General features: G+C 37.2%; 1 protein-coding gene across 8 annotated transcripts in view; it reads left to right on the top strand.

Annotated features, from left to right (window-relative positions):
• Nucleotides 1–23,031, top strand: part of LOC131168533 (peroxisome biogenesis protein 5) — a 110,339-nt gene that overhangs the window by 63,266 nt on the left and 24,042 nt on the right. For all 8 annotated transcript variants that reach the window (XM_058128038.1, XM_058128086.1, XM_058128047.1 and 5 more), the window contains exon 9: nucleotides 5,746–5,992. In XM_058128038.1, the coding sequence (XP_057984021.1) occupies nucleotides 5,746–5,992 (247 nt within the window). The remainder of the gene's footprint in view (nucleotides 1–5,745; nucleotides 5,993–23,031) is intronic.

Here is a 23,031-nt window from a genome sequence, read left to right as displayed (position 1 = left end):
TGGATCTCATGTTCCACACCCAGTCGTGGAGGCAAGTTATGAGGTAGCTTATCCGGCATCACCTCCTTATACTCATCTAACACCACTTGGATGGTCGTAGGCACCAGCTCTTGGCCTACTTCTTCATCTACCACCACCGTGGCTCAACGTGTTTGCTCACACTTTCTTAATCCCTTCTTGAGTTGTATGGCTGAAAGGAACTTCCCATCGTATCCTTTCGTTGCGATGATTTGTATATGTGATCTCCCATTAGACATAGGGAACCAGCAGAAGGCATCAACACTGCCTTTGTTCCCCTCAGGAATTCTATTCCCAAAATGACTAGAAAGTCATCCAATGGCACTGTTGTGAAATTCGCATGACCTTCCCACTGTCCAAGCTTCATAGTCACTTGCTTGGCTACTCCTAGAGTAGGTTGGGCTACAGAATTAACTGCTTTCATGCGTCCTATATCCTTCTCCAAGGATATGTTGAGTCTCTATGCTTCTGGCTGCAAAACAAAACTATGAGTAACCCTGGTATCCACCATAGTGCGGGTGCTCTTCCCATTGATCCCCAAGTCCACAAATATCAGTCCTTTTGCTTATGTAACTTTTGGTGTCTTCGCTTGCTTTTCTGAGGCGCTCACCCGACACATTGCACCCACCCTCGGGGTATCATCCTCTTCCCCATTGCTTTCCACTACCTGTCCGAAGTGGAAGCTTGTAAGGCATTGAGTGCTTCCTTGTGTGGGCACTCACTAACTTTGTGAGGGCCTCGACATAAGAAGCGTGAAATTTTACCTTTCTATTGGGTGTGTTGAACCCTCGAGATGATGAAGCTTCCTTTGAGGTTGATACCTTATAGTCAGCTCCCCCACTTTTGGGTTTGCCCTTCTTGAAAGACTTTCCACTGTTTCCCCCTTCGCCAAACTCCTTGGACGAAGTGGTGTTATCACCAGCGTAGTCAGTCAAGCGTTCCATGGCAGCTTGTGCGGTGGACAAGTCTTGAACTCTTTGCCTATGAAGTTCTGTTCTTGCCCACGATTTCAACCCCTCAAGAAAATAAAATAGCTTATCGTTTTTAGACATGTCCCGAATATCCAACATCAAAGCAGAAAATTGTTTTACGTATTCCCTAATTGACCCAGTATGCTTGAGGTCTCTCAGCTTTTTCCTAGAATTATACTCAACGTTCTTGTGAAAGAATTAGGCCTTGAGCTCTCTCTTCAAGTCTGCCCAACTATCCACTACACAACGTCCATTTTCAATTTCATTGTACTTGCTACGCCACCACAATTTGGCGTCACCAACCAAGTACATGGTTGCAGTATCCACTTTCACTTGTTCTGAGGTCGTCCTCACTACTTGAAAGTACTACTCCATATCAAACAAGAAGTTCTCCAACTCCTTGGCATCACAGGCACCCCCATACGTCTTGGGTTTTGGTACCTTGGTCTTGCTAACTTCCTGAGTATCAAAGTTTCCCATAGCAAGAACAATCAAATTGATCTTTGCATCTAGATCAGCTATACGCGATTGCAAAGTTTTCAAAGTATGGTGAAAGTCCTCTGACATTTCACCTATCAAACTTGCTTGATGCTTTTGTGATTCCATCACTTCATCAACAAGTCCCCTCAGTTGGGCCACCTCTACGGCCACATTGTTGGCTGTTGTCTCAACCTGTACTTCTAGCACGCTGATTCTATCTGCATTGGTTGGTGCCATGGTCATGTACCAAAGCTTCCCCAATCCCACAATGAAGGTAACTGAATTAATGTTGCAACTAACTGAGCTCTGATACCAGGTGTCACGGGGCGACTATTTTCACACTTGTGAAAGGACCGTGTGGTGCTAGCTAAAGCACTCTTGCTTATTTAGCCAGCCTATCGTTTACCACAATTCATCCACGAAAAATTTTCATTATCATTCAATCAAATATCAGCGGAAGCAGTAAGCAATTATGAAAGCAGTGGCAAGCAAGCGGTAAACATTGAAGCAGTGTAATTCATTAACAACACCTCTGTTAACATTGTGTGTTTTGCGAGGGAGGCAAATATGCTAAACACGTTGACAATAGCTAGTGAGCTTTACATGCAATTCTCATCTTGACACTAGGAAACATCAAAGTGACCAAGGAGTCATACTGCCTTATTTGGCATATAGAGAAACAACAAGTAGAAAATAAACCTACACTAGTATTTACATGATGGAAACCCATCCCCAACGCATGAGACAAGCGGTCATAGGCAAGCGTAATGCCTTGAACAAGCTTGGCTCATGCTGGGAGCAAGGAGTTGCAGGGCTTCAAGCCTGAAGATGCCCCCCCTCCTTTTGTTCACTACCTACTATGGTTGCAAGGGACAGAGAGCAAGGAGTTGTTGGGTTTGAAGCTTGAAGAGGGCAAGGAATTGCCGCTTGCTAGGGTTTCTTTGGAGTTCTGAGGAAGAAGATGAGGCATGGTTGATTTAGGGCTTAAAAATTCCTTCTTTTTTTTTTTTCTTCCAATTTTGGGTCAAAGTCTGAGCTACAATATAGAATTACTAGAATTTTCAAAATTTTGATCAATTTATAAAATTCTTAAATTTGGGTTGAAAATTTTGAAAAATGGATGTGAAAGTGAATTTCCATTTGATACCCTTCGAAATGTGAATGTTCGATGTTTCAATCGACATTTAAGTCCTCTTATTTTCATCTAACATGAGATTCACAATAGGATATTGTGTTTTTGTTGTTGGTAATCTAGTATTTGGAAGAGTAAGAAACAAACTATTGTGGCTTGAGTGCTAGTTTGACTATAGGGCCATGGCACACGCTACATGTCAGCTGGTTTGGCTGAAGAACAAGTTCAAAGCTGGTTATGCTGAAGAACATGTTTGAAGAACTTGGTTTCCCATAGTCACAGCCTATGGAGTTGATATGTAATAATCAGGCTGCTATTTAGGTTGCCTCCAATCCAGTTTTCCATGAGAGAGTGAAGCATATTAAAGTTGATTGTCATTTTGTCTGGTTGAAAGTTGTGCAGAAGCTCGTTGAAACTCACTCATATGAAGTCTGATCCCCAACTCGCTTATCTGTTTACTAGTGCTTTTTAGGAGGTGCTCAACAGCTCAGGTTAAATCAATTTGTAACAAGCTAGGGGTGTGTGATATCTGTGCTCCAACTTGGGACGGGAGTATTGTTGGTTAGTGGTTATTTGGTATTATTTCCCATGCTTGTAACTAGTTAGTGAGGGTATTGTGGTCATTGTTATGTATTCAATACATATTATAAATACCGGGATAGACCTATTGTTGCATTTAGTTCTTCCAATTTAATGTTATAACAGGAACTACTCAGACAGTGAAAAGTCGGGCAATAGTGCTACTATGGAGGCTTGAAACTCATGCGTATTGGAGCGATGACAGTTGGTGGTTTAGAAAATTTTGGGGCTGCTAGTGCTTGCAAAAGGAGGGGGATGATAATAGGTTTAGGGTTCTTAAGCATCATACTGCAGCACTTGGGTCAGCTTTTGGGAAATAAAGGGCTCTAGTAATACTGTGGGTTACCCTTCCCTTCCTATTAGTCAAGCCCATCGTTTGAAACTCGCGCTTGAGCCCAATATTTTGCCTCAAGGTTATGAGATGGTACAATCTGATGGCCGGGGAGCCTTAAAGGATAGAATGATCCATTTGGGAAAAAAAATGTTAATTGTAGTGATAAGTCCCAGATTAAAGAGGAAGCATTGGATTAAATTGTCAAAGGCCACTTCAAATAAATAGCAGTGATGGACTAACTGAAAGAATTATTTGAGGCAACGACTATCAATTCTAGAGATGAACATGAACTGTGAACAGTAGTGATGAATAGTGTGTGAATGGCAGTGAAGAACAGCACTCGTGAACATTTAAAAAAATTGAGCATGGAGGATCAAAGTTGGCCTTGATACTGTGTTGTGAACTTGAAAATCTGATTTGATTGAAGAAAAAAAAACTAGTGTTAGGGAAAGTTACATGGTAGAGAGAATGAAGGAGAGGCATATCATAGAGTGGAGAAAGATGAGTGATTGCTAGACTTGGGAAAGGCATTCAGCTCTCCAGATCAGCTGTCATTATATAAATAACTAAAAAACTGGAGGACATAAATACCCTCATACAGACCACCCAATTACTAATCTATTCCTTTCTAACAACTTAAATCTGATTATTTTGATCAGGCTATGAGCAGAAGGGAGATTAGGGCTTCTCAATCAGTTGGCAAGGGGCAACCAGTACCTGCAATTACAGAGAGGGATATCAAAGTGTTTCTTGGGTTCAGTTGCAGCAAAAAAGTGGAATCTGGCAATAGCAAGAAGGCGGAGCTAGTTGTTGATAATCAAATATTCATGTCATGGATCTATAATTGTGTTCTCATGGCGAGGGTTGTGGTGACAATTCATGGACTTATTTGACAAAAAGAACTGTAGCAAAGGACTACAGCAATAGTGTTTGTGTTGCCCTTCTCCAATGCGGCTGAGGTCCGAGGTCCGAGGTCCAAAGGGTAGTTATAGGGGAGGCCTGCTTGAGGTGCGAGGCTGTAGGCTGGTGCTTGGTGGTGAAAATATGTAGGGAAGATCTGAGTTGGCTTCTCCTTTGAAGAAGAGAACAATGGCTTGGTCGTCTATGGGAAAGATGACAAGATTGTAGATGTTTGGTTGGCTATGATGATGCAAGAGTGAGTGGGAATATGTCCTTTCTTCAATAAGGAAGAAGGATGAAACGCAGGTGGCATGAGGCTCTAGTAAGGCATACATCAGTGAAAGAAAGGGTTTTAATGGTGGAACAAAATAGTAACTCATGGTTGTTGATGAAAACATGAGACCAAGGCTGGATCATGGCAATCAGCTAAGGGGTGTGAGGCTCTGATGCTCTGGTAAGATGGGTATCAGTTAAAAAAAGGGTTTGAGGGGTGGAGCAAAACGGCAACCCCAGGTTGTTGATGAATGCATGAGACCAGGATTGGGTCTTGGCTACTAGCTAAGGGGTTGTGTGCTGGTGGAAGTATGCACCGCCAGCCGTGGTGCTGTTTGCAAATGTTGGGCTTGATGATGATGTGGGAATGGTGCAGCAATAGCCTGAGCTCTGCACTACAATACTAATTGACATTGGATCGATGACCTCACATGCAAAGGGTGGAACTCTAAAATTCCAACAGCTTGCACTAACAACTTTATGGTATAGTTATAGGTTTAATATGCTTGGGAATCAAGTGAATAAAATTAGGGAAGATGAATAATTTTAAGATACTACTTTCTTAATGAATAAAATCGTATAGTCTACTCGATTATTACCTAATAAAATACTACTTTAAAAATTGCTACAAAAATAAGAAAATTTTGGAAAACAATAAAATTGTGAAACTTCCCAATAAGCTAAAAAATTACAATCATGATGATTTTAAGCTGTAGGCCTCAAGCTCATACTGCACCAAAGGTATTGGGGGTTGCTGACTTGCCTAATCATCTCTTTATTTTGTGGCATAAAGTGTTGTGCTGAACACAACTGTGTCCTCATTTACTGCATTGTTTGCCATCTACCTTCTCGATTTTTTCCTCTAGTTCTTATAACCTAACAAATATATGTTTGATTTCTTATTTTTCATTGACATGAATTTTATTTTTACAAATCAAAAATCCTAAAATTGACTGAATGTCTCTCTCACTCACTCTCTCTCTAACATGCGTGTGCGCGCGCACACACACACAGATTCATATACATGCATGGCTATTAACTACTATGGACACATATAGGTATCTAAGTGAACAAGTTGCTGCCAAGCAGAAGTCAAATAGTTCAAGGGGGGTCTATGCCTTTTCTGATATGAATCCTTATGTTGGCCATCCAACTCCCTTGAAAGAAGGCCAGGAGCTGTTTCGCAAAGGCTTATTGAGTGAAGCAGTGCTTGCTTTAGAGGCTGAAGTTTTGAAAAACCCTGAGAATGCAGAAGGTTGGAGATTACTTGGGATAGCACATGCAGAGAATGATGATGATCAACAGGTACTTGTTTAAAATCCTCTCCTATCCTTCTGTAGCAATTTCTTTGTTTAATTTATTGACTTCTTGCAGCCTGTGACTTATATTGCTGAAAATGATTAGATTGTCAGTGCCTTTTTAATATTTTCACAGATGAAAAAAATGGCAAAAAACAAAGCATTCATTCACATTTTATATCTTGTCTCTCTAGTATCTATAGTATTTTTACCCTGGCGGATCTCTCTCGCATTTACTAAAAGTCTAGAATCTTGGGTTATTAATGGGTGGAATACTAGACAATCCAAATTTTTTTTGAATGATATTCTAGAAATGAGAAATCTAGAAAAATTCATAGAATTAGGGGAACTCTTCTTGTTGGACGAAAATCCCCAAATAATTTCTAGACACCTTGAGGTCTGATGGCTTTCTTAACATATAAGCCCTTGCTGGTTGTTTCTTTACATAAGAATTTTGGCATTAATCTGGGAATATCACTTCGTTATTTCAATTGTCTCCCTCTATTTTGCAACATCCTTTGTGGTTCGTCTTTTTTTCTTTACTTTTTTCAATATATTTTTTTGGTTAATTATGCCTGGAAATTTTGAGCACTTCTTATTTTGGCTGCCTTCATTTTGCTAGTTGGGCATCGAAGGCACTTTGGGGTAATTATGATCACGTGAGCATCAAAATCTATGTGATTTTCAACATGATTTTGAAGGAAAAATTTTCTTTGGGTTGAAAATAAGGTGGTGTTTCATAATTTAGGGCCTTCAGGAAATTTTCTTGGAATTTTTTTATTTTGCTTTCAATATTATTAATTTTTTTTTTTATTTTATATTTAGAAAAAGGTATGACCTTGGAGGTGCATAGTCTGGCCAAAAGGTGACTCTTAAAGTCATTCTTTTTCCTCTTGGGGGGAGACTACATGCCTCCAAAAGATATGTATTTTCATTGTGGCTCAACAAGCGGTATGAAAGCGCAAGCACGTGTCAACCCAAGCTTGGGTGCCAACCCCACTGAAAAGGAGAAAACAGCAACAGCAAAAAGCAAAATCATTATGTCAAAAAACTCAAGCCAACCAAGAGTCAGGCATTAAATTTCTAGAACCACAAAAATATGTGGTTGAGTATTCTTAATTTGAGTACAAATTGTTCTAGAAGTAGCACATAGTATGTAGGAGGAAGCTTGCCCATGTAAGGTTCAAAATGAAAGCTAAAGGGATATTTGGTATCATTTTGTTTTCTTCTTGTTGTGTAGTGAAGAAACAAATTATGACAACACGTTTGTTTGCATTGCAGCTATTTTTTTCATTACTATTGTTTGTTTTCAGCTATTTTTCAAAAAAACTAAAAATTGGATTTTGTGGGTTTTCAGTTGTTTTGGCAAGACATGTTTTCGCACTACTCTAATATCTAAAATTAACTTTTGTGGATTAAATCTTTCATTTTATATATGAATTTTTATTAAAATTCAAGTAATATGTCCTTGTGAATTTAAAATAGTAAGATAAAGATATGCAAAAAATTTCTAAAAATGTGAAAAAAGAATAAGTTTTACTAATTTTCAATTGGTGGGTAGAATAAGATTGTTCTTGTAGCACTACAAAGTATAATAGTTGAGTAAATAGCAACAACAACAAACCAAGTTCTAAGTCCCATTCGATAGGTTTGGTTACGTTGTCTGCCAGTTAACGTGATCATAATAATCACAGAAATTAATCTTAATAATATCTATTTTTTGTTATAATATTGTAAGTACTCTTTTTTTTATTTTTTTTATTTTAATCATGTTTTTAATTGTGATTTGATTCAAGGTAAAAAAATGAGCATTTGTTCAATCAAGTTTTTAGTTTTGATGCAAATAGGTGTAGGAATAAAGGACTAAATTCACAAATAAATATTGAGATTTCAGAATAGTGTTTTAGAAAATTTTTTTTATTCCAATAACTAATGAATCCTTAAAATGATGAAGAGATGACTGTTGTTTCTAGGCAAAACAGAAAATGAAGCAATTTCTAGGCGCCACAGCAAGATAATCCTCAGATTAATATCTGTTTTGGCACTGTTTCAGAACCATAACAGTGGCTTTCTGCTAGCCTCTCACACCTTTAGCAGTGGAGGTACTAGTAGGCACTGTAGGGTTGAATCCTTAAAACCCAAGCCTCCAAATCTTCAAACCCTAGCTGGTATGGGGCTGAGCTCTTGAGAGAAATCTTCTCAAAGATAAATGCCAAAAAACAGCTTCTGGAGAAGTGGCTGAATGCTCCTATTTATACCAACCCCAAGGTTTCCAAGAGAAGCCAACTCCAATGTTGCACATAACCCCCTCTAAAACCACGTATCTTCTAAAGACCCAACAAAAATAGATCCCATCACAAAAGTAACCCGGAATATTAAAATTTGACCCTCAAAAACTTATTTACCAAAATAAACCCTAACATTCCTAAATTGTAGAAATACCCCTAGCACTCATAAATAGTAACACTTAATATATTTTTAAATAAAGATTGCCGATTTGCATCATTCCCCCCTTCTTAGAAAGGACTCGCCTCCGTGCAAGTTGTCATCTTGGCTTCCCAATGCATTTCAGGGTCAATCTTTATGAACTCCTCCTCACTGATCCATGATTCTCATAATCAGGTTTGCCAGTCCAGTTTACCCTAGAATCGAAAATAAATTCCTGCCCTAGTCTTCCCCTCTCGCACATGTATGGCAGCCTCAATTTTTCTTCCTTGCTAGAAGTGACTTTGGTGGAGTTCTTGCGCTTAAAACCTTCTATATGACCATGGAATGGGTACAAGTCAGCCACATCACATTAAAGATTTGTGGTATATCTATGCCACGAGTGAGTTCTACTTCAAAGGCATTCTCAACAAATCTGTGCGAACTCTGCATGGCCCAATCTTCTGGCTTTTCAACTTGTGGTAAAGAAAAAAATCTCTCTTTTTTGAAGGAAATCATCGCCCTGTCACCAACCTGATACTCCTTGAACCACCTATGTTGATTGGTAGCTTCCTTGTAGAGTTGGTTCACACATCTTGACATCACTCAGCATAAGCTCCTACTTTCTTAACTAGGACTTTTGATGGTCAGGCTTTCCGTTCCACATGACTAGAGATCTGAAGTGATTATCATTTTCTATTTTAATTTCTTGCACCTCAATTGCCTTTTTTGCCACATCTTCTCCTTTGCAGGTAACCATTTTTAAATTTTCCTAGTTTGAAATTCATCTTTATGACTGCAGTTGGTAGCACAAGTCTTCAATTTATCCTTTCTAAACTTGCAATGGTGATCAACCAATTCTTTTTGGCTTGTGTGAAAATATTTCCCTTGAGCTAGAACATCCACCACATTTCCAGCATTCTTGGACTCCAGAACTTGTTTTTGATGGTGTCTTACTCTTGATTTGGCTTTTGTAGTAGCATTTCTTGGACTCCAGAACTTGTTTTTGTTGGTGTCTTACTCTTGATTTGGCTTTGGTAGTAGCATTCTTATCATTTCCATGTAGAATATGCTGATCATCAATAGCCTTATTATTGCAGCAATCATTCATGGGAGTGGGGCCAACATTAGTTCTACAATTTTCTTTTATTGTAAGACCACTCATATGATTAGGTTGAGTAAATGTACCAAGAGCTTCATGTGCAATAACTTGATTTTTCAGTTCTGGGGACATCTGCAAATTCCATCACGCCCTTCTCATTTTAAGTGACATGTTGATTTCTTTTATCAAAACTAATGGCCTCCATTTCATCTTCTCCTTGTTTGTCTCATCAACATATTTCACAGGCTTTAAAACTAGCTTCTTATTGTCACCATTTTTGACATAGAAAGAGTAGGTTTTGACGTGCTCATCATGGATAACACTTTGATTTCTTTGCCAAGGACGACCAAGTAGAATATGGCATGTTTGCATCGGTACTACTTCACACCAAACAGATTCTTTACAAGAGATTCCAATTGAAAACTCAGTCATGCATCTTGTTATCACGAATTCTTCCTTTTCTTTATTAGACCAAAGAATGCGATACAGTTGTGGGTGTTCCACCACTTCAAACTTCAATTTTTCCACCACTACTTCAGCCATAAGATTTTTGCAACTTTGTTGCCAATTACTAACTTATAAAGATTTCTTTTTTCTATGCATGTTGTTCTAAAACAAGTCACCTAGAGCCAGTCATCTTTCGTATGATTATTTTCTTAGTCTTTTAACTCAAGCCTCCAAATTTTCAAAATCTAGCTACTCTAGGGGTGAGCTCAATGCCTAAAAAAACCTTATAGAAAAGTGGCTGAAGGCTCCTATCTATACCAACTTGTAGGATTTCAAGAGAAGCCAACTCTAATTTTGCATGTCCCACCTTCTTAATACCACTTGTCTTCTAAAGGCCAAACAAGTATAGATTCCATCACAGAAGTACCCCTAAATATTAAATGAACTTGCAAAAGCTAATTTACCTAAATAAACCCTAAAATGTTATAGTACAAAAATATCCCTAGAAGCCGTAAATAACAACTCTCTTGGTATAAACAGAAAATTAGATAAATATTGCAAATTTGGATAAATTTTATTTAAGTTCGAAAATATTAACTAAATAGGTCACTAGTTTTTGTTTATGGTTTTTACTTTTCATTTTTGGTTTTTGTTTTGATAATTTTTCACTGTGATACCAATTGGCCCCTAAACTGGCGTGTGGTTGTGGAGAAGACCGAACTTGATTTAGCCACTATTTGGGAGCAATTTTAAAAAGTGCATATACTTATCACCAAGGACTTAAATTTTGATTTTAATGGTCTCAATTTACGGAAATTTCGATGGAAATTTAGATTTCAATTTCGATTTAAAGAAATTACGGAAATTTATAGTAAATGATGGAAATATACAATAGAACTTTAGGAAATATTAGAATAGATGATTTTGCTTAATATGGTATCAAAATACATTAAAAAAAATGCATATATGATAAGTTTCTAGTGTGTAGGATATTAAACTGCATATCGCGAAACAAACTATGAACTGAAGAACATTCAAATGATTATAAAGTTTTGAAGTTATTCCTTTAAGATTTAAGGCAACAAATTATGATTTAAACAACTACATTTTCAATAAAATTATACATTTAATGATCTAATACAACATGGACATTCTTGGTGGCTCAAAGTCATCTCTCCTATCCTTGTCATTAGGATTTTGAGATGACGTATATTGTTTACAATAATCACTTCATGTCATATAATTTCCAAAATATTGAGTATAAGTGTACATGTGTTGTTCATACTCCTCCATAGCCATCTGGTTCATGGCAGTTTCTACTCGGCCAGAAGATCTTCGTGTGCTAGAATTTCTTCTTGCAGGTTCTACTTGTTGTGTATGTCCATAGGATGGTTTTGCATTTGCATACTGTTCATACTCATACCCATATTCTTGACCTGTTTGTCCATACCGATAGACATGTGGTTGCCAATTTCCATATTGTTGTGCCTGCTTATTTGCATATGAAAACGATTCCATATGTAGATTGTGAGGAGCTTATCTGTGTAGATTCATAACCATCATAACTATTAGAGTCGTGCTCTGTTCCTATACTCATAGATTCCATACTAAGGGAAAAGGTATCCTCTTCTATTTGATGCATCTTCCCTTTTCCTTTTCTACGACTGTACTGCCTATCAACTGGACATGTTTCTCTTTGTGGACCCTCATCTTCTAGTTGGGAAGGACGTGTATATTCTACTTCTGGTCTATAACCTTGCCATCCTTCATTTCCTCCATAGTCCCCACCATCACCACCTTGTCCACTGCTACCGCCGGGGTTAGATCCATCACCACTAGCATCATCATTGTCATTATCATCATCACCACCAGAGGGCGTAGTGGATGAAGTTCCATATCTAGATCCAAGATTCATTTAAGAATCATCACTACTAGATATTACTTCTTCTACCATTACCTGATTAACATCAATGCCAAAGTCATCTTGTGCATGCTTGACCATTTGTGGATGGGGACTTCCGTCTCGTTCATCAAGATGAGATGGCCTAACCCATTGAAAAAGTGGATACTCATCCTCATCACCCAATTCAACTGATATGTCAAGAAGGTCCAGGGGATCTTGTTCAGCCACTTTGTCCATTTCGGCCTCCATATCTCTTATTTGAAGTTTCGTGTTGTAATAACAAAAACAAGCTGCTGATGTCTGGTGTAGGCTAGTCTATTTTTTTGCTTTGTGTGAATGAGTGCAAATGTGCTCCAATTTCGTTTACAAGCTGATGAAGATGCGGTTTGTGACAAAATGCGCAATGCTAGCTTTCTTAGGATTGGAACACTTGATCCATACATCATCCACCAATCAGCTGTGCAAGATGTTTTAAGAACACAAGTTAGTATTTACTACTTAGTAGATTGTACTTAAAGTTTGTAACTTTGTATTGTACATTTATATAAAAATACTTACCAGGTGCCATAGTTGCCCTAGCTGCTTTTGCAGTTGCTTCTCCAAAGCTTCTTTTAGCATCTCTAAATATAATAATCTAAAAAAAATATTGTTATTGAATAATTAAACATGGATTAAAACTTATTTTATTTTAAAAATATTCCTCATTTCCAATTTGATCTAGGCCCGAGGAATGTGGCTTAAGGGTGTTAAAAACTTTGTGAACTGCATCAAGAAAGTAAGGATCTTCCCCAACACCTTCTTTGTATTGACATTTTGGATTTAAGAAATAAGCTGCCAATCAAATAAAGTAAAATATAAATATGTAATAAGTATTTTGATATAGGAATTTCTTGAAATTTATAAATATTTTATACCTTCTGCATGAAGAGGATGTTCAAGGGTTCTTTCCCACCGGTCATTGATGACTTTGAGAACCCATCTTGCACTTTTTGCACCTATTTCAATGGTTTCTTTCATGAGTCTTATTGCTTCAAACACAACTCTTAATGTTGGCCACACTTCACTATCAACTATATGCAATACTCGATATATAGGCTCATAAATGTTACAAACTTTTGCCACTCTATCCCAAAATTGATGGTTAAGAACTGTACTTTCAATTTCTCTACCCATTTTTGTTCAACTAAGAGCATGCTCAGCCCATTCATCAGATGTGAATAGAGATTTTAAACATACTTTTTTTTTTTGTAGGCTATCAAGTGCAATGTAGTTTGTAGCAAATCGTGTGGCTCCTGGACGCACAATATCTCCTTGACAGTGCTCCCTCATTTTAGCAAGCAACCATTCATGATTATATATAAAATTAATGATTTCTCTCCCCTGCAAGATCACTATGCTTATTGCCTCTCTTTTTCCGATCTCTTCAAAAATGAGATCAATACAATGAGCGGTGCAAGGAGTCCAATACAAGTTGAATATTTTCATTAATTTTAGACCAACTTTCTTGAAGGCACGACCATTATCGGTCACCACTTGGACAACATGTTGCTTTCCTACCTTTTGCACTACATGTTTTAATAGGAAATATATGTATTCATGGTCTTTTATTTTGTCAGAAGCATCTACCGACTTTAGAAAAATTGTGCTTCCTTTCAAGTAAATCATGAAATTTATGATGGATAATTTTGTAGGGCTTGTCCATCCATCACAGATTATAGTGCAGCCATACGTGGCCCACTTTTTCTTCACTTCTTCTACGTATCCTTCTATTTCTTTTACCTCTAAATCAAGGCATTTTGTTATGATTTCATAGGGTGTCAGTGGATCCACTTCTGTTCCAGCTGATTGGCAACCCCATACCATGTTTTTAAAATGAGGTGATTTTGCCTTCTCAGGTGGAACATTATCATATATAAAAAATTTTGAAATCAACCTATTCATTTCTTCTTTTATTTTACCTCATTTGAATAAATTTTTCAAGTTTCTTTGTTTTGCTGCATCTTACTTGTAATATTGAGAAGACTTTGAAATATATGACTCTATTTCTGGCGCTCTCACACTTTGAGATCGTCTCATCGGAGGTTGCCCTGCACTACTACCAGCCCTTGAACTGCCTCCTTGTTGGCTACCTGCAAACCTACGAGATTGGTCTCTTTCCCATTCCGTCTGTTTTGAAGCATAGAATGTTTGACGATATGCAGACCTTTCATAGGAAGAAATGTCAGGCGGGTATGCAATATCATCAACATCATCAACTTCATCAATTTGTTGTGATTGCATCAAGTTTCCACGCAATTCATTTTTTTTTTATCCATTCTTTCTATTTTTTTGGCCTTAGCTGTTGTTTTTCTTTCTAAAACAATTCTCATTTCCTGCTTAACTTCTGGAGGTACTTTGTCGCAGAATTTTATATTATGCTGCGGGTCGTAATTTGCTAGGTGCATTTTTAACTTTGTTGCACGACCACTCTTCATTTGTATTCCGCAGTATCTGCAAATAAATCCATTCTTGACATTGGGTATCGGGTATCCATGTTCCCATGCTGGATCTTGTTTTCTTCCTTAAGACATTTTTGTAGATAATTTTACTTTCCTACAAGGTAACAATGAATCAAAAATTAGGTGTTAAATTAGTCAACAATTTTAAAAGAAAATTATTTGAGATGCTTTATTATCAATATAATATTAATAAATAAGACAAACATTAAAATATTAAATTAAATTTACAAAATTTAATGATATTGTACAAAATTACCAATAAATTATGGGAATTAAATTAGTCAAATAAATAAAATAATTTAAACTATATTAAGCTAATAAGTACTTTAATTTATTTAATTACTTGGCTATACTAATTAGGTGTTAAATTACTCTAAATTTGTAAAAAAAAAAAAAAAAAAATTATTTGGATGTTACTCTACAATTTTAAAATAAAAATATTTAGATGCTAAATAAAGATAAATTAATAACTAAGAGAAATATTAAATTATTAAATTAAAATTACAAAATTAATGATAATTTTTAGAAAATTATTATTAAATAATAAATTTTTAAAATGAATATATTTAAATAAATGAAATAATTTATTAATTTATACTATAATAAGACAATAATAGTAAATTATTCTAATTTTATTTAGTTATTAAAATTACTAGTTATTAACTAATTAATTATTATACTAACTTATTATTTAGTATACTAGCAAAGTAGTAAGTAGTAACTAGTAAATTAGTAACATTAACTAAGGGGTAAATAGTAAATGGGAGAGGAGGGCATTGCTGTAAATATATTGGGGGCAAGGTGGATTTTGAGTAAATAAAAAAACTTAAAAGTTAAAACATGTTATTTAAAATATAAACCAACCTTTAGTTTGTAGCCCTTTTATTTTGTGGAGCTGCTGCTGCTCGTGGAGGGAGGGGCGACAGTGGCTCCAAACTCTCGTCCCTCGTTTCTCGTATCTCTTCTCTTAGTTTCTTGCTCGCAGCTCTGCGAGAGCCTCGGCAAAAAGGAAGATTTCTGGCTGGAGTTCTTGCGGCTGGCTGCGACTGTGTGCGACGCCGACAACGATGGAGGTGGTGGGTGAAGCCGAAGGCTAGAGGCAGAGGCTCGAAGGGCTGGAAGGAGGGGATTCGAAGGCTAGGGCTTTTCGAAGTTCGAACTTCAAAGATGGAGGCAGGAGGTAGCAGAAAATTTGGAATCTAGGGTTTTTTTTTTTTTTTTTACGTTTGAAGATGGAAGAAAGAAGAAGGGTTTGAGAGTTTGAGCTTGAGGTATGTATTTGAATGCATGTTAATTTATACAAATAAATTGTGTAGTGGTTGATGGAATTATTGGGTTGAATAATGGATCTGCAGAGTATCTCTGCGAGATTTTTGTTTTTCACTGTATAAGCTTACGGGTTGCACAATGTGAGCAATCACGTGGGAAAAGCAAAAAAAAAATCTGAGAATACTCAGAATAGCGCTGAAATTCCTCCCTCCAATTTTTCTTTTTTTTTTTTCCACATGATTTCTAGAAAATTTCAGAAAAACAGCCGAAATTTTCGAAATTTGCCGAAAGCTCGAAATTTCGGTTGAATTTTTTTAAATCCGAATCTGTCTCTCAATTTCCTTTCAGGACTCCTCGAAATTCGAAATTTCGATCGAAATTTTGACCGAAATTTAAGCCCTTGCTTATTACTTAAAATAAAATGATCTCACAAAAAAAGCACGTTGAAAATCACTTCTTAAATAACTTTTTAAGTGGATTTTGCAAAACAAATGAAAATGGCTCTTTGGCCACTTTAAAGTGCCATTGTATCTATATTATGGCTTTTTTTTTTTATCAAATTTGGATAAAACTGGATGAATGTGTAATTTCGCCTGCTTTTTATCTCTCCATCTTACTCATAGTACTTAAAAGCACGCTTGAAGCGCGCCTAGTGCAAGGTGCAGAGGGGTGACAGGGCTAGCACCTTACCAGGGCGGAGGCTAGGCGACCTTCAAAAGGCACTATGAAGCACAGTGAGGCTCAAGGCACAATCAGTTGCGCCCATGGTCTTAAATTTCCACGAAATTGTCGAAATTTCCATCAAAATTTATGATTTTTCATCACCCCCGAAACCGAAATGGTAGTCGATTTCCATTTTGCATAATTTCCATCGAAATCTCAACGAATCATTCGAAATTTATCAAAATCTCGAAATTTTAGCTGAACTAGTCGAAATTTTAACTATATAATGAAATTTTGTCGAAATTCAAATGAGAGATTTAAGAGTTAAGTGAAATTTATCTTTTAATTTATTTTATTTATTTTGTCAAGACAAAAGATTATTACTAGTGCTTTTGAAATTATATGAAAAAATAAACTTATAGTAACATTTTATTTAACCATTCATGTCTAAATTATCATTATTTGTATAATAAATAATATTTAAATGATTTATGAATTTCATTTGTATTAACTGAATATGTTTAATGTAACATTATCTCACAAATATGTTTGATACAAATACTACTTTACAACTTTTCCATCTCATACAAAACATAGATGTATTTAATTTGTTATATATTAGCCCTAAAACTTATATTATTATGTTTGTTAACCATTTCTAAGTCCATGCTTTACTACTAATTTTCTTTATTTTTTCAAATCGAAATTGACATCGAAATCTAAATTTCCGTACTTTTGGAGCTTCTAAATTTGAGTCAAAATCGAAATTTAAGACCTTGGACTTGCGCTTCACTATATCTGCCCTTTAACCCCCTTTTTTTTTTTTTCACCTTATAAGAAAATATTTACTTTGAACCAAATCTAGCAAAAGAGACCCCAACCTTAGCGCAAAAGAGGGACTTGAACTAGCACGACAGACCTTTGTCTTTGACTTCGTGCCTTCAAACGAGCACGACCGACCTTCATCTTCAAGTCTTCAAGCCTTCACCACCAAGAGGGCCTTCGCTAGAGACTTAAAGCCCTCACAACAGACCTTCGTCTTTGGGCCTTTGCTAAAAAGAGAGCCTTCGCCAAAGCACTTCATCTTCGAGCCTTTGAACAGTCTTTGAGCCTTTGCCAAAGCGTGAGTCAAGCCTTTGAATAGTCTTCGAGCCTTCACCAAAGTGTGAGTAATCTTCTTCTTCTTCTTCTTCTTCTTCTTAAGGAGGGCAATGAGTTATTGCCTGACTTTGATGACATAGATCATTATGGTGAAAATGAAGAGGATGAAGTTTAGGAAATTATACCTCGTGGCAAGAGAGTGTTTAGTAGTGGATGTTGAAGTTCTTCTTCTTCTTAGTAAAGGAGGACAATGAGTTATTGTCTGACTTTGATGACATAGATCATTATCATGAAGATGAAGAGGATGAAGTTCAGAAAATTGAACCTCATGGCAAGGGAGTGTTTAGTAGTGGAAGTTGAAGTTCACACCAATCCACCTTGAAGGAACCATAACTTTTTCTTCTCCTTCTTCTTCGAAATTTTGAAGAAAGATACATAAAAGGAGGACAATGAGTTATTGCTTGACTTTGATGACATAGATCATTATGGTGAAGATGAAGAGGATGAAGTTTGGGAAATTGAAGTTCATACCAATCCACCTTGAAGAAACCAAAACAAAAGGAGTTACGAAGGCCTACAGTTATAGGATTTTCAATTGCCTTCATTCTTCATTCGATACACCTTCAAAAGAATAACTTGAGGAAGATGTTTACTTCAGAAGATTGGAATGTTGGTTAATGGGCAGAGGCAGCTAGCAAAAGGGCAATTAGTATTGTTTTGTTGCCTACTTTTTGAAGTACCATTGTCTATGCTGCTAAATTGACAGACCCACTTGTATGTGTACTTTGTTTTGTTGATGGGGAAAGAAACTTGCAATGGGATATATTTATGAAGCAATGGATTGGGCTAAGGAAGTCATAGCTAAGGCTTTCAATGAGAGAGAGGATAAATTCAAGGAGGCATTTGAAATTATTGATACGAGGTGGAGATCAAGCTTTGCATGTGGCTGCGCACAACTTGGGCCCGAAATTTTACTACTCAAACCCCCCACATTTTGCAAGATGAAGAAATCATGACAACTTTGTACAAATGCATTACAAGGTTTGTGGCAACCTTTGAATTGCGAGATAAAGTTTCAAATGAGTTGGAAAATTATATTAGCGCTAGTGGTGTCTTTCGAGAGTGTTAAGATTTGATTAAAATGAATTACCTAACTTGAAGATAGGTCTCTCCCTCTATTTATAATACAAATATTCTAATGACAATAAAACCCTTACTAACTCTCATTAATTAACATACTAATGCACTCAATAATAATAATACTAAAACACATATATTACCTCTAATACTCCCCCTTAAGCTGGAGCATAAATGTCATATGCTCTGAGCTTGTTACAAATGAATTTAACATAAGCACCCTCCAATGCTTTGGTGAACAAATCATCAAGCTGCATGTCCGACTTCACATAGGCAGTTGTAATGAGCTTCTACACTAGTTCCTCCTGAACAAAATGGCAATCAACTTCAATGTGCTTAATTCGTTCATGAAAGACCAGGTTGGAGGCAATATGAAGAGTAGCTTGATTATCACAATCAACTTCATAGGCTGAGAATGCAAAAAAACCCAATTCTTGCAACATGTTCTTCAACCAGAAAAGTTCACAAGCAGTGTGAGTCATAGTTCTATATTCTAATTCAGCACTTGACCTTGCCATCACAGTTTGTTTCCTACTCTTCCAAGAAACCAAATTACCACCACCAAGATACAGTACCTAGTGGTGTATCTTCGATGGAAGGCGATCCAACCCAATACATCTGTATATCCATGGACAGAAGTGTGACCGTGATCTTGATATAAAAGACCTCTCCTACATGCACCTTTAAGATATCTCACGATGCGAATTACTGCGTCCCAATGATTTGTCCTCGGAGAATCTAAAAATTGACTTACAAAACTTGTTGCAAAAGATATATCGAGCCGAGTAACTGTGAGGTAATTCAATTTTCCAACAAGCCTCTAGTATTGTCTAGGATTAGGTAGCAAATCACCCATATCTAACATTAACTTGTAGGATCCATGGGTGTATCAACTAGTTTAGGTCCCAACAAGCTAGTTTCATCCAATAGATCAAGAACATACTTCCTCTGTAACTCAACAGTTCTCATACGAGATCTAGATACTTTTATACCCAAGAAGTATTTCAACGGTCCCAAATCTTTGGTCTGAAACTTAGTTTGTAGAAAAGGTTTGAGACTCTGAATACCTTTATCATTATCACCTGTAATGACAATATCATCCACATAAACAACAAGAAGGATCCTACTCGACAAAGTATGACAGTAAAACATGGGATGATCCATAGCACACAGTTGAAGACCAAACTCAAGCACTACAACGCTGAAACAACCAAACCATGCTCTGGGAGGCTGTTTTAAACCATATAAAGCCTTCTTTAGCCGACACACTAAGTCAGACTCCCCTTGAGCAACAAACCCAGGTGGTTGCTCCATAAAAACCTCCTCCTCAAGGTCACCACGCAAGAATGCATTTTTCACATAAAGTTTATGCAGGGGCCATTGACAAGTAGTAGCCAAGGAGATGAACAAACGTATTGATGTAAGTTTGGCAATCGGAGAAGAAGTATCAGATAATCCTGACCATGCACCTGAGTGTATCCCTTAGCAACAACCAACCACAGACTTGTCAAGAGGAAGAGGTATCAAGTCCCAAGTATCATTGTCATGTAAAGCATTCATCTCTTCAGCCATAGCATCCCTCCACCCAAAATGGGTTAAGACTTACGAAACAAATTTAGGAAGGGTAGTAGATGATAGAGCAGTAACAAAACAATAATAGGAAAGTGACAAGAAGTGATAAGAAATATAGCTAGAAATGGGGTATTTAGTACTTGTGCGTTCAACTTTCCAAACAACAATAGGAGGATCAACATTATGGGAAGTATGATCATCAGACAAGGAAACCAAAGACTTGGTACTAGAAGCTAGAGGGGACTCTCTTCCTTGGAGCTGCCATCGTGAATACACCTGCAAATTAGGATGGTAAAGGCAATGAGAACGACTCGAACTACATGGAGACTTAAATGGTTTGTTGGGCAAGGATAACAACGTAGAATCTAGAAGATTAGGCAAAGGAAGAGACTCATTGAGCTCAGAATCACTCAGTGATTTGAGTGTAGTAAGGTGTAACCCAAAGAAGGTAACATTGGCAGAAACAAAGAAGCGATGCAGCACAAAACTATAACAACGATAAACCTTTTGAGTATATGAGTAGCCCAAAAAGACACATTTTATAGCACGAGGATCCAACTTATCGGCCCCAGGAATTAGTTGATGAATAAAGGACACACCCCCAAATATACGAGGAAAAAATAAAGGTGAATTCGGAAAGAGAATAGAGTAGGGAATTTCCCCACTAAGAAAAAAGGATGACATTCTGTTGATTAGATAACAAGCAGTAAGTACAACATTGCTCACTCCAAAAAACTTTAGGTACCTACATTTGATAAACTAAGGTGCGAGTGATTTCAAGAAGATGTTTATTTTTCTGCTCTGCAGCCCCCCTTTTGTTAAGGAGTGTGGGCACATGATGATTGATGAACAATAGCAAACTGAGTCATATAAGTAGTGAATTGTGCAATGAAAAACTCTTTAGCATTATCACTTCGAAGTATTCAAATTGGCAAGCTAAATTGAGTCTTTATTTCAAACCAGAAGGCACAAAATACATGAAATAACTCAGAATGATCTTTTATTAAATATAACCAAGTCATTCTTGAATAATCATCCATAAAGGTTACAAAGTACAAGAAAGCCAACTTGGACACGACCTTATTAGGACCCTAGACATCTAAATGAACTAACATAAAAGGGCTTGCAGCCCGTTTATAGACTCGAGAAGCGAAAGAAATACGATTGTGCTTTCCCAAGTGACAAGACTCACAATCAAGACTAGACACAGGACTCAAACTAGGAACAAGACATTTTAACTTTTCCAATGAAGGATGATGTAGGCGACAATGAATTTGGAAAGGTTTGGCAGTAGTAGTGCAAGCGGTAGAAGGAGATAGCTGCTCAAAGTGATAAAGTCCACCAGCTTCATGCCCTCCACCAATTGTCTTCCTCGTCTTCAAATCCTGAATACGCACAAAATCTAGAAAGAATGTCACTAAACAATTCATGGACTAGTAATTCAGCTAACGGACATAAGGTTGAAAGGAAATTTGGGAAAATATAAAACAAAAGGAAGAGAAATAGAAGAAGTGGGATTCACAGTCCCAATTCCTTTGACTGTAGTAGTGGATCCATCAGCAAGAGTAATATAAGGTAAATTTGTAGGGTATTGAAGAGTATAGAAAAAGCTAGGTATACCTGTGATACGATTAGTGGCAGTTGAGTCTATGACCCAAAGATTAGGACAAGAAGTTCTGGATGATAGGCATACTATTGTGATTACCTATTTGGGCAAGAGATGCAATGGGAAGAGAAGCTTGTTGTGATGCTTGATACTGCTGGAACATGGTATACTCATCCTCTGACATAGATATAGTTAGTTACCCCCCACTCGACCCCAAAGATGAGGAGTCGGTGGTGGCTGCATTGGCTGCCCCCAAAGGTGTGAAGCCAGTGGTGGCTGCAATAGCAACACGTAAAGGTCTTCTGTGAAGATCCCAACACTGCTCAATAGTATGATTATTCCGTCCATAATGAGTGCACTTGCGGGGAGTACCTCTGTGGCTCTACATCATTTGTCTCTACCACTACGGCCACTTGAACCACCGCAATAAATTTTGCAGTTGTTTGGTGGAGAACTAGAATCACCCTGTGTAGCAAAGGTTGTGCTCTTAGAGCCAGATGCAAGAGCATGAGAATGCGCGCTAAAGGAAGCATGAAGTACATGAGAATAAATATCGGCAAATGATGGCAACTCAGCATTATCGAGTATCTAGGACTGAATTACCTTAAACTCGGGTCTCAAGCCTGCTAGAACACGAAGAATTGTCATCTGCTCCCGCTACTTCTGCATCTCATGAATGTCGGCAGTTATAGGTTGCACAATGTTAAGTTTCTCATGAATACACTTCATCTCTCCAAAGTAATCTGCAATACTCCTATCTCCTTGTTGTACTGAAAGTACTCCTAGGATAAATCATAACATAATCCCAAATCTCCTTGCACATATCTAGATGCACACACATCCGTGCAATCTGTGCCTCCATCGAGCAAGTGGAGCAAGTGGTCATATTTCCTTAATCCTGCTAAATAAATCCGAACAACTTTAGACCATTAAACATAGTTCTTTCCATCCCACTTTTGAGTTGTTATTCGTCGCAGCGATGTAGGAAACAAAACTAATTTTTGGAATTCACAGGTTGCATCCCAACACTCACAAATCAGCAACCACGCCAAAAAACAAGAAGAACAATCAAAACTAATCGGGGAAATCACACACTATGTGAAGCACCGACACAACGATGGACAAGCTGAACAATTCACTGACAAATATAACACTGCCACAGTACTTACAAATGAACATATGAACACTGCCAGGCTCCAAAAAACTCACAAAGAAGCCTTCGCAATCTTGGACAAAAATTGACAGGATATTGCGAGTGCATGGTCGAAAAAGGTTCAATTTTTTAGCAAAAACTGGCCTAACAGCTTGATAATATAGTCTAAAG

The sequence above is a fragment of the Malania oleifera genome, chromosome 1 (genome assembly GCF_029873635.1).
Source record: "Malania oleifera isolate guangnan ecotype guangnan chromosome 1, ASM2987363v1, whole genome shotgun sequence".
NCBI lineage: Eukaryota > Viridiplantae > Streptophyta > Magnoliopsida > Santalales > Ximeniaceae > Malania > Malania oleifera.
Note: the sequence above shows the minus strand (reverse complement) of the source record. Positions and strands in the feature narration are given on the sequence as shown.